The 15377-nt window shown below is 46.5% G+C and overlaps 1 protein-coding gene across 1 annotated transcript; it reads left to right on the top strand.

The window, feature by feature from the left end:
* The first annotated feature begins 8481 nt into the window (after positions 1-8481).
* LOC118580116 (BUD13 homolog) lies at positions 8482-14230 on the top strand. The gene is given in 6 exon segments (XM_036181914.1): positions 8482-8523; positions 12534-12623; positions 12625-13098; positions 13100-13729; positions 13731-13876; positions 13878-14230. Coding segments are annotated over 6 exon segments (1614 nt in total). The 3' UTR covers positions 14110-14230.
* Positions 14231-15377: the final 1147 nt, after the last annotated feature.

Here is a 15377-nt window from a genome sequence, read left to right as displayed (position 1 = left end):
TGAGGGGGCTGGGGGTGGGGTGGGAGCTTAGTTGGTAGAGCGCTTGCCTGGCAGGCAAGCAGCCCTGGCACTTGCATAGACTAGGCACAGTGGTACCCGCTTGCAGTTCCAGAGTTCAGGAGGTGGAGGCAGGAGGATCAGAAGTTCAAGATCATCCTTGACTGAATTGTGAGTTTGAAGCTACCCGGGGTTACATGAGTCCTCCCCCAAAATACCAGACACCATGCGAATGCCTAGTCCCAGCCCGGGGATTTTTACTAAACATGTCTGAATGGGATGTGGAAATCTCTAGGGAGGTGAATGTATAATTCATTTCATCACGAGAATCTGGTAAACACTGGAGCCAGTGAGAGGCAATTGGACAAGTCACACCAGAATCATGAATCAGAAGTGGCAAGAAACATCAAATCAAGAGCACTTAAGAATCAGCAGGAAGGGTTGGGGATTTAGCTCAGTGGTAGAGTGCTTGCCTTGCAAGCACAAGGCCCTGGGTTCGATCCTCAGCTCTGAAAAAAAAAAAAAAAAGAATCAGCAGGATATACCGAGCCTGTCATCATCCATCCAATGGCTCCCAGGCCTTTACGGCGGCAATGACATTTATCTCACCGCACTGAACCTTTTAACACACACACACACACACACACACACACACACACACACACACACACGACAATCACAGAAACTCTCTTAGGCAAAGGTGACCTCAGAGCATCCTTTAGCCTCAGGAATGGATGGCTACTCATCCAGCCTCTCAGAATTACTGTGCCCCTGCAGGCTGCCACATAGTGCCGCAAGAGGTGAGGCTGAGATCAGAGTACATAATGCTTTCTTTTCTTTTAATTTTTTTTCCCCCAAGACAGGGTTTCTCTGTGTAGCTTTGCACCTTTCCTGGAACTCACTCGGTAGCCCAGGCTGGCCTCGAACTCACAGAGATCCTCCTGCCTCTGCCTCCCGAGTGCTGGGATTAAAGGTGTGTGCCACCACCGCCTGTAATTTTTTAAAATTACTTTTAATAGAGTGGAAATGTGGCTCAGTGGATGGCGGTGGTTGCCTGAGATCCACACGGCGGAAGGGGAGGACTGACTCCCACAGCTGTGCTCTGACTGCCATAGACTCACTGGAGCACACACACACTTTCCCCCAATTAATAAATGTAAGCAAACAAATAAGTACAGTGATGGGGCCTCGGTGAGATGGTTCATCAGCAGTTAGGAGCATTGGCTGCTCTTCCAGAGGTTGTATTCCCAGCATCCACACGGAGGCTCCCAACCATCTGTGGTTCTCGTTCCAGAGAATCCAACACCCTCCTCTGGTCTCTGTGGGCATTGCACACATGTGGTGCACAGACAGATATGCAGGCCAATCATCTGTACACATAAAATAGTAAGTTTTTCTCAAAAGATATGTGTGTGTGTGTGTGTGTGTGTGTGTGTGCGCGTGTGCGTATGCATGTGTGTGTGTGTGTGTGTGTGTGTGTCTGGAAGCCCTGCTCCAATGAAATCATTCTCCCTGTCTTTCTTTGGCTCTGCAGTTTGGGGTTTAATTATTTGACAGATACTGATTACATGTATATGCATGTCTGGGTATTGGGATGTGTGGAGGGCAGGGTATAGAACATTAAAATGTCAGGTATGCTCTAAAAGTGCTGTGGGGTGTAGTTAGAGTTTTCCTGCCTGGCCCACAGTCAGGACAAATCTCTCTTACCCGCCAGTCCCACAGTCACTCAGACCCAACCAAGAAAGCACACAGAAACTTATATAGCTTATAAACTGCATGGCCGTGGCAGGCTGCTTGTTATCTACCTTTTCTATCTTAAATTAACCCATTTCTGTTAATCTATACTTTGCCACATGGCATGTGGCTTACCAGTGTCTTTACATGTTGCTTCTCATGGCGGCAGCTGGCGGTGTCTCTCTCCAGTCTTTTACTTCCCAGAATTCTCTACTCTCTTGTCCCGCCTATACTTCCTGCCTGGCCACTGGCCAATCAGAACTTTATTTACACAGAGCGATATCCACAGCACTTCCCCTTTTCTTTTTTTTTTTAAAGGAAGGTTTTAACTTTTACATAGTACAATTACATATAACAAAACAATTATCAAGCAAGAATTATAGTTACAATATTAAAGAAGATATCCTATCTATCTTATATTTGTGAGTCTAAGGTTTTATATCTAACTTATCTTGTATCATAACTGAGGAAATTATAACTATCTAGTCTTTAACCACATCAAAGACCTCAGAAGGATATAATATTACCTGAGAACCGGGAGAAGGATGTAAGCATTTTTTAGGAGTCTTGCAAGAGTAGACAGAGACAGCTGGCAGCCTGGACAGTCACCTAATGTTCCTTTGTAAAGTTGGGGCATTTGTCTTCAGCTCACAGGGCTAGAGTCTCTTGGTCACTTCTCTCAGTGTCCTGTAGAATGTCTGGCAGTTTCCTCTGTGAAGCAGGAACCTGAAGGACCATTTTGTCAAGCAAAGTTTAGTGGTCACCTTTCTATGGGTCTTGCATGTCCACTTGATTGAGCAGTCCAGGCAAGAACAGTTTCTTGCCAAAATGGCTATTTTTGTCAAGGTGAAGATAAGATATGAAATGTCTTTAATGCCCATCCTCCTCTCTGAAGTAAATCAGTGCTGCCAGGAGCAGACATGTCTCACTGTCCAGAAAGTTTAAATTTTAAAAGTATTTTAAATGCCATATTCTGTAGGTCTTTGAAGTATTTGAAGATTACCTATCTATCTGAAATATCTCTATGTATATCTAGTAGACTTAACTAACATGGCTACGAGTATGATTATCATAGATGACTAATTATTAATCTATTTTTAATTATCCATTACAATTTAAAATGAGCTATACAAACATAATACCTTAAACACGATTAGAAATATACACACAGTATAACAAAATTAACTTTAAGTTTGTATCAATAGACTAAAATCTAAACCAATGTAAAACATTTTAAACAAGTTGTTGCTCTTTAGAAGTAAGTTCCTTCCTTAATCTACCCTTTCATCCTATTATATCTATATCATATCCCCTTTTTATCTTTAGAAAGAGATCACATTTATAATCAACCTGCTTTAAAGAAAAATATTGGTATTTCTCTGTCCCACACCAGAGGGCTCTTTTGATTTGGGACACAAGAATCTCTTAACCTTTTTTTTTTAGCAATATGTCTGGGTTTAGAGAAGGAGTGAGCCAATTTTATCTCCAAAGTCAGCTTGATAATTTTGGGAATTTGGGCGTAGTTTTTCTTACTACTTCCTGCTGGAGGGGGGCGCTGTATCTTATGGGGATACAAAGAAAATTTTAGTATTATAGAGTAGTCTATTAGGGTGAACCTCTGAGCCAGTTGCCTTGAAACCATTTTGGATGTCGGATCATCTGGGCCATGGTGTCATTGGAGACCTTTCAGGTGGTCTTGGCTGATCAAACCTGATATATCTTAATCTGGAACAAATCCATAGCCTCTGGCTTTCTGTGGAAACAAAAGCAGAGACTCCTTTCCAAAGCAACATATCCTTATATCCAAATTTTGAAGTCAAGGTACCTTTAAAATTTACATATGTGTTTAACTCAACAGCTTTTATGATCAAATCTTTTTCTGTAGTTAAAAGTCCCAAAGACAAGACAAACCAGATTCTCTGTGTAATATCCATCTTTGTAAGACTGAAACGCTGCTGTGGCTGCTAACTCCGCCCACCTCTGTTTCCCAACATGGCGGCGGTACAGTTTACCGCCAGCTCTGGGTCTGGAGCCATGTGTACCATCAGCTATCAGAAGCAGTTCTATCAAAGCAGTGTATAGCCCAGAAACTTTTTTTTTTTCTTTTAAACTAGCAAAGGCTAAATCCATCACGCAGCAGAGTAAAGTGCTGCTTGTAGACTCCTCATTCCCGCCACAGTACAGGTCAGACGCACACGCCAGGAACCCGCCAGAGTAGCTCAAACCGGCAGGCTGCCGCTAACTTGAGAGAGACAATTAGGAAGCTGTTTTTAGCTCCGTCTTAGAATCTTTTTTCTCAGGTTTTAGGTGGAAACTCTTGCCCCACGTTGGGCGCCATTTGTAGTTAGAGTTTTCCTGCCTGGCCCACAGTCAGGACAAATCTCTCTTACCCGCCAGTCCCACAGTCACTCAGACCCAACCAAGAAAGCACACAGAAACTTATATAGCTTATAAACTGCATGGCCGTGGCAGGCTGCTTGTTATCTACCTTTTCTATCTTAAATTAACCCATTTCTGTTAATCTATACTTTGCCACATGGCATGTGGCTTACCAGTGTCTTTACATGTTGCTTCTCATGGCGGCAGCTGGCGGTGTCTCTCTCCAGTCTTTTACTTCCCAGAATTCTCTACTCTCTTGTCCCGCCTATACTTCCTGCCTGGCCACTGGCCAATCAGAACTTTATTTACACAGAGCGATATCCACAGCACTGTGGGGAGCCGGGCATGTTGGGAGGCGAAGACAGAAAGGTCAAGAGTTCAAGGCCAGCCTTAGCTACATGCTAACTTCACACCAGCCTGGGTTACATGAGACCCCATCAACTCCTATGCCCTGAAAACAAACAAATAAAGCCACAAAATCTTGAACAAATAAAAATAAAGGTGGCCTGGGGTTGCCTAGGATAGTAACATAGACAGGATCATTAACCCAGACTGGCCAAAGTATCTTCTTCCTTTTTTTTTCCCCCTGTACATCAGAGATTTCCCCACATTAATTTCTGTGCAGACATAAAATGGCATTTACTGAAAGCGAGGGAGGGCAGAGAAAGGCTCATCACATTGAGCAGATGACCGGACTGATGGTAAGCCTGACATGGAGGATTCACAGATGGTGATGAGAAAGAAGTTCAGACTGGAGATCTGTCTGCATCAAGCTGCTAGAAAGAGATGAACATTGATAGACAGGTGGGGAGAAGTTACATATGTAAGTATATTCTGGCATAGCTCAGGACTGGAGTGCTTATCTAGTGTACATGAGGTCTTGGTTCAGTTTCTAGCACAGAGGGAAATATGTATCAGTTAGCTTTGTGTTACTATAATGAAATACGGAGGAGAAGTAACTTTTGGAGGAAAAGAGGTGTTTGGCTCATGGTTCTAGAGTCTGAGGCCGACAGTGGCAGAGTCCTAGTGTAGAAAAGTCTGAGGAAGTCTCTGTGTTTCTAGCTCTGGACTCTCTCCCTGTTCCACACTTACAACTATTCAGTTACAGGAGTGCCGCTGTGATGGTCCTGTCTAGACCTGATCACCTCCCAAAGGCCCCATTTCTAAATACCACAGTCAGATTGTTTCCACCCTTGAGAGAAGATTAAACCGAGACACGAAAGCCCTTGGGAGACGCACCCATAGCAGTAGGTAGTCATGTGGGTTTGTAGATTCAGTAGCAGGCTGAAGGTGGTGCCTTGTCCAGAGACGCTTGAAAAGGATGGCGCCTCCAGGTGTGGACACATGGGCAAGGGCCACAGCGAGGAAGGACAAGGGTCAGTGAGGGATTTTCTAGGAAATGATGTGTGAGCCAAGCCTGAAGGATGAGTCAGAATGAGCTAGATAAATCGGCTACCCTCCAAGAACAAAAGGCAGAATGTGGACAATCTGGAGAAGAGCTTGTCAACACTGGAGTCCAAGAAGAATCAGAAGATCAGTGGAGAATGAGTAAAAGCCTAAGAACCCAGGACTGGGGAGAAAGCTCAGTGGGCACAGTACTTGCCATGAGAACCTATGTGATAAAGCTGTGTATGTATTCATGCTTATAATCCCAACACTGGGGGAGGGCAGGTAGAGACAGGTGGATCCCTGGGTCTAAGCAAGCCAACCTATCTTACTCAGTGAGCTCCAGGCCAACCCGAGACCCTGCCTCCAAACAAGGTGGATGGGACCCGAGAAACGACACTCACAGTTGCCTCCACATGTCCCCCTGCTCACATGTACACAGGCAACTCCATAACCTTACACATCTAGGCAGAGTGACCAGGCTCATGATGACATCAAGAAGTCTATAAAGCTCCTGCTAAGGCTCACGGAAGTCACAGAGGGCAAGCGTGCAGGGTGGGGGGGGGGTGGGAGTTGGGGGGATAGGAAGGAGGTAAGAGCCAGAAGGCAAGGGGAAGAGCTGCAAAGTGCTTTCTTCTGGGCATGACTCGAACAATGCAACCCTCAAATGCCCTGGGCCTGCACAAACCATCAATTATGGCCTCTTGGCCCTCCCCTTCCCTGAGAAACTATTGGCCACTGAAAGATTCTGGGAGAAGGGAAGTCATTCCTCCAGCTGTGTGCCCACTGGTGAACCCTCCGGCATCCAGGGAAGAGTTCCAATTGCAGCCACACAGATGGCCTGGGTTAAACTCAGTGAGTCACAACAAAACAGGGAAGACAGAACGTGGAGAAAGGACTTGTCTAAGAGCCACTAGGAAGCAACGTTAAGAACAAACTTAATGTAAAAGACAAAAGGATAGCCAGTTTGAGGCCAACCAGGAATGAGTGGCAGCCTCCTCACAGTTGGGGCAGGCAAGTTAAACTGTCTAGAGGAAAGAGACCCTGTTGTCTGGGCCTTGGCTCTGGAGGAGAACTATCTACCATCTACAGAAGGCTACGAAAGGCAGATGGAAGCGTGTGTGTGTGTGTGTGTGTGTGTGTGTGTGTGTGTGTGTGTGTGTGTGTGTCCGTCCGTCCAGGAATGCATTCTGGGTACATGGCATTGAGCACAAGAGGCTTTCCAGTAAGTCCAGGATACCAGAGGCAGGCCACATAGATCTAAGGAAGGTGGAGTATGGAGACCAGCATCCATGACTGGGTATGGTGGCTCTAACTCATTTCCTTGGATACAGGGAGGTTCCTCATACAGGGAAGTTTCTCCTTCTCCAGTGGGATGTGTGTGTGTGTGTGTGTGTGTGTGTGTGTGTGTGTGTGTGTATTTTGTGTGTCTATGTATGTGCACTTGAATCCAGGTGCCCCAGGAGGCCAGGGGTGTCAGATTACCCTAGAGCTGGGGCTACAGGCATTTGTGTGATGCCCATTGTGGGTGCTGGGAACTGAACTCGGTTCTCTGGAAGAGCAGTAAGTGCTCTTATCTGTGGAGCTGTCTCTCCAGGTCCTTCTCTTGTGTCTGTAATCAGGAATGCCATCACCCTCACTGGCTGACCTGAGTCATTCCAAAGCAACTTGTCCCTAGTGAAGCAATCCCAGAAATAAAGGGCAATAGCAAAAATGCTCTTCAGTCTGGCGTATCACTTCGAGGGGTATAAATGACTAAGATAGAGACTAAAGGTACTAGCCATGCTACACCCTAGAAGCCTTTTGGTACTCTGGCCAGTCATACATTGTTGTGTTCTTTCCCTTGTCTTCTAACTATCAGGGAGGGAGCTTCCAGGTTCAACCTTGATTTCTCTATGTCTTGCAATCAAAGCATGTGGCATCTTCAGCAGTGGGGTGTTACCATCTAATTCTAGGGGGCAAACAGGAGCAACAGCCTGCACTATTCTGAGGGCCTTTGGGTTCCTTTCGTCCAGTAATCCACATCCAGATTCTGAGGACAGCATTATCCATCCATGCAGAGCACTGCCATTCACACTCTAGTTATTTCTAAAGATTTATCTTATTTTACTGTGTATGGGTGCTTGCCCACCTATATGCATGTTTCTCAGATGTGTGCCCATAGAGGCCAGAAAGGGGCACAGAGTCCCCTGGAAATGGAATTACAGACAGTGATGACTTGCCGTATTGGTGCTGGGAACCAAATCTACAGCAGCAAGTGCTATTAACCACTGAGCCATCTCTCCAGCCTCCAAAGTCTTTGGACAATCTAGTGTGGCTCAGCAGCAGTAGCTCAACCCACATCTATAACATTATAGTGCCTGCTCCTCAGACATGCGACATTGTCAGCATGCTCGTTACTAGTCGGCTAGCAAAATTGTAGGGCGCTTTCTGTAAGGCTTTTCGTAGGTTTTGATGATATCTAGTCGCTATATAAGTCACATAATCTCCCAGCTTCAAAGCTCAGATCCCTGTATTTGAAAAAAAGTCCAGGTAATTGATGTGCCTCCCAGATATCTTCCTACCTCAAGGCCTCGTGGGTAAAGTTGATCCAGATGTAGAGCTAAGACTACTAAATAACTGAAATTTGCCGTGGTCTGTTGGCCCAGACCATGTTAAAGCTAAGGTTCACATGGATGTCCATGGTCTGGGCTGCCACTAGAGGCCATGTGGATGTCTGATGTCTAGAGGCCAGGTGGACTTCCATAGTCAGTGCTACTACAGGATTTCATATTGGTGTCCATGGTCTGGGCCTCCCGAGGCCATGTTAATGTGAGTGGCCTGTGCTGCCACTGATGGCTGTCTGGGTCCGTGATCCCACTGCAGCCAGGAGCCATGTTGATGTCTGTGGCCCATGTTACCACTGAAGGCCACACAGATGTCTCTGGTCTGTGATGCCACCCGAAGCCATGTTGATGTCTGTGGACTGTGCTGCTGCTGGGGGCCATGTCGATGTGGGTGGTCTGCACTGAGGCCATGTTGATGCCGGTGGGCCAGGCTGCCACTGGGAACTATATGGGTATCCTTGGTCGGTGTTGCTGCTGAGGGCTGTGATGGTGTCTGTGGCTTGTGCTGCGTCAATGTTGATGATCTGAACTGCCACTGGAGACCATGCTAGGGTCCCTGGTGTGTGCTGATGCCGGAGACCATGTGGAAGTCCATGCTCCTGCTGACTGTCAAGGGCAGGGAAGTTACTTTTGTGGTGGCGTTGATGAGTGAAGATTCACAGTTGAGGAAGAGGGACAAAGAAGGCTTCTGCGACAACCCTACCCTCACCCCACAACCCTTCCAAAAATGTAACAGCGGAGACAGGAAACCATCAAAGAGAAACCTTGAAAACTGTGATATGGATGCTGAAGGGTAGCTCTCCACAGCTGATGGCTTCTGGCAGGGGTGCTGGTGGGGAAGGGCTCCGTTTGCTTTAAGGAGCTGGCTACTGGGAGTTTGACATGCTCCAGTGAGTATACCGGCAACATGCATTGGACTCCTGGGGCTTTCTTTTCTTTTATTTTTTGGGGGCAAGGTCACAAGAGTGGTGTGTGTGTGTGTGGTGGGGGGGGACCTAGGAAGACTGGGAAGTGAGTGTGATGGGGTGAATGATGTGAAATTCCCAAAGAATCAATAAAAATACTATGTTGGAAAAAACAGCAACTGAGATTTGCTCTCTCATGACCTAATCACTTTTCAGAGGCTGCACTTCCTAATACTGTTGTCTTGGGAATCAGAATTTCATACACATTTGGAAGCAAGGGGGCACAGATAATGTAGACCGTTAATAAAAGAGTCTGAGATTAGTCTGAGTAACACAAGCCACTATAATGGACTAAACTCAAAATTCCCACCATTTGTCACCAGTGTATTTCTGTTTATTGGCAGTGGTTGTGGGCAAATGGCTCTCCTCTGAAAGGAGCCCCCAGTGCTGCCATCTTGTGTCTCCAGTCTTAATCAGGAAACACAAGACTATAGTGACCCACTTCCCAGATGAGTTAGTTACTGTTCTCACAGCTGTGGCAAAATACCCTGGCAAAGGCAACCTAAGGGAAGGGGGTTTACTTGGTTTATTTTGGGTCATAGTTTGAAAGTACACTCTCAGCTGGGCGGTGGTGTGTAGATGTAACTGGCTTGTTAAATAAGAAACACAGAACCGATTGCAGAGTTAAAAACCATGAGGTCAGAGCAAGAGTGGAAAACCTTACCCTTCACTGCTTCTGCTGTTCTTCCTCTCTGCAAGAGAGCTACCTTTATAGATTTTCTGTTCTGATTTCTCAGTGGTTGTAAACCCAGCCACATGACCTCCTCATCATTGCCTGTTTGTACAGACCTCCAGGTCTTCTATGGTTGCTATTGAGATTAAAGGCGTGTGTCTGCCATGCTGGCTGTGTCCTTGAACACACAGAGATCTACCTAGGTCTGCCTCTCAAGTGCTGGGATTAAAGGCGTGCACCACTACCACCCAGTTTCTGCTCTGGCTTGCTCTGACCTCAAGGCAACTTTATTAACATATAAATAAAATCACATTTCAATACAAATTAAATATCACTATAGTGGTGGGACATGCCTTTAATCCCAGCACTTTGGAGGCAGAGGCAAGTGGATCTCTGAGTTTGAGGCCATCCTGCTCTAGAGAGCTAGTTCCAGAACAGTGAGCGCTACACAAAGAAACCCTGTCTCAAAAAACAAAACAAAACAAAAGGGAAAAAAGTACAGTCTCTTGTGGTAGAAAGGCACGAAGGCATGGTGGGAAGTGAGGTATGTCTTTATATTGTATGGTGTATCTATAGTCAGGAAACAAAGAGAGATGAACGCTCAGCCCACTTTTCTCTTTTATTCATCCCCCTGCCTCAGTTAAATCTCTCTGGAAAAATGTTAATTAACACCCCCAGAGGTGTTTCTATCACCGTGACTTAAAAAATTTTAAAAAATATTTATCTTGTTTTATGTGCACAAGTGTTTTGTCCATACTACATATATGCCAGTGTCTGGAGCCTGAGGAGGCCAGAAGAGGGTATCAGGCACGTTGGAACTGGGGTTACAGACAGATAGATGGCTGTAAGCTACCATGTGGGTGCTGGGAACTGAACCTTCTGCAAGAACACTCTTGCCCACTGAGCCATCTCTTCAGCCCCAGCCACGGCTGTTGCTGTTTTATATCCCACCAAGTTGATGATGAACATTGGCCATCACCTCTTCCAGCTTCAAGACATTTAGATGCAAGGGGTCATCTGGGAAACACGCTGAGAAAGATGTAACCTGGCTGCTCAGCTTCTTGTGGGACGGAGCTGAGACCTGTGTTGGGCTGCCGTGACAATTTTTCTTTAGGGAGAAGATGATGTATAGATGCTGCTACTAATTAACAGTGAGTCTACAAGCCAAAGTTAATGGAGGAAAGACATGACTTGCAATACATAAAAGGCCAAGATTTCATTCCGAATGTTACCTTGTAGTGGATGTGTCCAGATTCAAGCTCCAACTCAGTGGTGACAGCATCAGCCCAAAGCATGACTGTATCATAGTGTGTCTGGAAAAGCTTCAAAGAGTTGTGACCATTTGTTCAATATGGCTATGAATAATCCCTGACCAAAAAAATCCAGGGAACTTTTGTATGTTATAACTTCGAACATAAGTGTGAGAGCTTCTGTTGAACTGTCCAGAGCAGTCATCTTGTAACATATTTCCAGGTAACTCAGAGAATTGGCTGTCTCACAATGTCAGCTGAATAAGTCTGGGTTGTAGAGGGGAACCTTGTGTACTACAGGGTGTTAGTAGCTTTCTTGGACTTAAAACACAGATGACAGCAGTGTCTTCTGCCCCTCTACTGGAGACAAGCAAAGATGTTTCCAGTTGTTGCACTACAAATTTGCCCCAAGTTGATTTTGTTAGGGTTTTTGATCATAGCAATGGGGAAGTAGCTGAGATAGCTCTGTAGTATTTAGTCCGGTGGCAGGGACAGTGGGGACAGAATGGGGACAGGTACATGCCTGTAGGACAAAAAGTTTTTAGAAGTGATAATGCTGATTGTGGTGGTACAGGGCAGAGACAGGCAGATCTCTACGAGTTTGAGGTCAGCCTGGTCTACAAAGTGAGTTCCAGGACAGTCGGAACTGTTACCTAAAGAAACCCTGTCTCAAAAGGCAAAACAAACAAAGAAGGAGGAGGAGGAGGAGGAGGAGGAGGAGGAGGAGGAGGAGGAGGAGGAGGGGAAGAAGAAGAAGAGGAGAAAGAGGAAGAAGAAGAAGAAGAAGAAGAAGAAGAAGAAGAAGAAGAAGAAGAAGAAGAAGAAGAGGAAGAAGGAGGAGGAGGAGGAGGAGGAGGAGGAGGAGGAAAGAGCATGATGGTTATTATCCCTTTTCTTTGTTGGAGACTATAGGGGTTGTGAAGGGAGCAGGCAAAGGCACCTTGGCCTGACTACTTCCATTTCGGCTTCAGGCTTCATTTTACCTGTAGGGTAAAATAAGGTTCAGGTTCCCAAGCTCCTTAGGGGAGCTGAGAACTTTCCAATGGCTGAACAGCCTCCTCCCTAAGCCATAGAATAGTCGTTACACATTTTTAGTTCTCTAGAAACATTATGGTTGCTCCCAACAACAGAAAAAACAAATGAACCTGATTGGTTGGACTGAAAAGCTAGCATTGTTTATCAGCTGACAATAATGGAACATTCAAGGAAGCCCCTAATTTCTAAATCCTCATTGGTGAAGATTGTAACTTGGCAACAAATGTTTGTGATTCTTGTGCTTATAAACCCCACCTGTGTCCCTGCTTGGGGCCCTCAGGAGAAACAAGGCTCCCCTGTGGCCCTGATCCATCAGTGACTCGCTTATGTGGTGATTTTTTTTTTTCTTTTCCAAGACAGGATTTCTCTGTGTAGCTTTGCACCTTTCCTGGAACTCACTCTATAGACCAGTCTAGCCTTGAACTCAGAGATCCGCCTGCCTCTGCCTCCTGAGTTCTGGGATTAAAGGCGTGCACCCACCACCACCCGGCGTGGTGATTTATTAAAGCCGCAGTCTAAAGCTGAGTATCTGAAGCGTTACTTGTCTGGGGCAGATGCTGGCCTGGAGGGAGGCTCAGAGCTGGTTCGGAAGCGGCGCAAAAAAACGGCCGAAGCCTGGAGGCGCCAGTGGCAAGGGAATGCAGATTGTTGATGATGATGTGGGCTGGGCAGCTATCTCTACCGAGAAGCCGGAAAAGGAGGAGGAAGAGGATGGAGATTTGCCTGTGGTGGCTGAGTTTGTGGTGGATGAGCATCCAGAAGAGGTGAAGCAGATGGAGGCCTTCTGCTCCAGTGCCAAATGGAAGCTTCTGGGGGACCACAGTGAAGATGGACATTTCCATCATGACATCCCGGATCCATCTCCTCCTAGGAGGGCCCGTCATGATTCAGATGCTTCTCCCCACAGGAAGTCTCATTGTAATTCCTCAGGTGTATCTCCTAAGAGAGGTCATCATGGTTCGTCAGGTATCTCTTCCCCCAGAAGGGCCCATAACCACTCCCCTGACACAGGCCAACACAGGAGGACTTTCGACTCTTCAGACCCACAGCATCTCAGGAAGACCCGTCACGACTGACTCCCCTAATTTGGAACTGCCCAGAACCAAAAGTAGTAAAGCTGCAGAAAGATCCCAGAGGGAGCTGGGACCCTCCCACCCGCCACTCTCCAAGGACAGCAAGTATGGGCGTGACTCTGACCTTTCTCCACGGAAGCCGCAAGCAAAAGCTCATTTGGGAGCTCAGAAGCAGCTTGATCCTAAAGGTGTCTGCCACAAAGCCTCTGACTCAGATCTGTCTCCTCCACGGCAAAAACAAAATTCAAGACACCAGGATTCTGACTCAGGTCTGTCACCACCATGGAATAGACAGAGACGCCAGTGCTCTGACTCCGACCTCTCTCCACCCCGGAGAAGACAGAGGACCAAGTCTTCTGATTCTGACCTCTCTCCTCCTCGAAGGAGTCCCCGTCCTGGGAAGAAGACTGCACACATGTATTCCGGCGCGAAAACTGGGTTGGTGACTGATGTTCAGCGGGAGCAGCAGGAACTCGGGAAACAGGACCAAGACACCACAGCCCTTGGAGCGCAGTTTGAATTCGCTGAAACTGTATTTCGAGACAAGTCTGGTCGGAAGAGGAATCTGAAGCTGGAACGCCTGGAACGGAGGAGAAAAGCAGAGAAGAACTCTGCGCGAGACGAGCTATATATATGCGCAGTGTGGGGAAGGGCTTGCCCAGAGCCGGCAACAGCAGCAGAATGTAGAGGATGCAATGAAGGAGATGCAGAAGGCTCTGACCCGCTATATCGACGATGAAGATCTGGATCGGATGCTGAGAGAACAAGAAAGAGAGGGAACCGATGGCCAACTTCATTAAGAAGAATAAGGCCAAGGAGAACAAGCATAAGAAGGTGAGGCCTCGCTACAGTGGTCCTGCACCTCCTCCCAACAGATTCGACATCTGGCCTGGATACCGCTGGGATGGAGTGGACAGATCCAATGGCTTTGAGCAGAAGCGCTTTGCCAGGCTTGCCAGCAAGAAGGCTGTGGAGGAGCTCGCCTACAAGTGGAGTGTGGAGGACATGTGACTTCTCCAAGGCTGTGTGTGTGGCGCTGTGGTGGCAGTGGCATAGGCTAGCCCAACATCCAGCCTAATGGTCGTCTTGCTGATAGACACAGACCAACTTGCTATCAGTTCTGACCTTTGGACTAGGCAACTAACCTTGGCTGTCCATGTTGTCTGTGGCTGGCTTTGGCAGGACACGGTGACTTCTTTATTCCAGGGTTTGTTCTAAGCCAGTGTTTCCTTTTTACTTTAAAAAATAAACACATATTTATTTTTTGTAATCATTAAAAAAAAAAAAAAGATTATGCCGTAGGCAAGCCTGGAGGGCATTTTCCTAATATGGTTGGTGGGGGAGGGCCCAACTCATTGTGCCATCCCTGGGCTGGTGGTCTTGGGTTCTATAAGAAAGCAGGCTGAGCAAGCCATGATGAGCAAGCCAATAAGCCACACCTCCCCATGGCCTTTGCATCAGCTCCTGCCTCCAGGTTCCTGCCCTGCTTGAGTTACTGTCTTAACTTCCTTCGATGATGAACAGTGATGTGGAAGTGTAAGCCAAATAAGCCCTTTCCTCCTCAACTTGCTTTGGTCATGGTGTTTCATCTCAGCAATAGTAGCCCTAACTAAGACATAAAAAAAAAAAAGTGGTAGAGGAAGACATTGACATTGACCCCTGGCTGCCATACATGAGTACACATGTAAACAGACACACACATATTATAACTAATTCTCAAACATACATGCATGCATGCACATATATACATGCATTTTTTTTTTAATAAAAGGAGGGCTGGAGAAATAGACCCTGTCTAAAGGAATAAATAAACAAACAAACAAACAAATAAATAAATGCAGGTTTTGTTCTTGCTGCAGACACTGTCAGAACTCAGTGTAGTGAGAAAGACCAGAGAGACCCAGCTCTTAAGGCATTGAGGCTGAGACAGGATAGAGAGGGGAACCAGGCTGGAGAGATGACTCAGTGGTTAAGATCACTGGCTGTTCTTCCAGAGGACCCAAGTTTATTCCCAGCACCTATGTGGTGGCTCACAACCATCGGTGACTCCATTCTAGGGGCTCACATGCCCTCTTCTGGTCCCCATGGTCACTGCACATGGTACACAGACATCCATGCAGACAAAAATTATAATAATTTGTTTTGTTTTTTTGAGGCAGAGTTTCTCTGTGTAACAGCCATCCTGGAACTCACTTTGTAGCCCTGGCTGGCCTTGAACCCACAGAGATCCACCTGCCTCTGCCTCCTGAGTGCTGGGATTAAAGTAAGAAAAGTTGGCC

This window comes from Onychomys torridus, chromosome 3, assembly GCF_903995425.1.
Source record: "Onychomys torridus chromosome 3, mOncTor1.1, whole genome shotgun sequence".
Taxonomy (NCBI): domain Eukaryota; kingdom Metazoa; phylum Chordata; class Mammalia; order Rodentia; family Cricetidae; genus Onychomys; species Onychomys torridus.
This window is presented reverse-complemented; position numbering and strand designations above follow the sequence as displayed.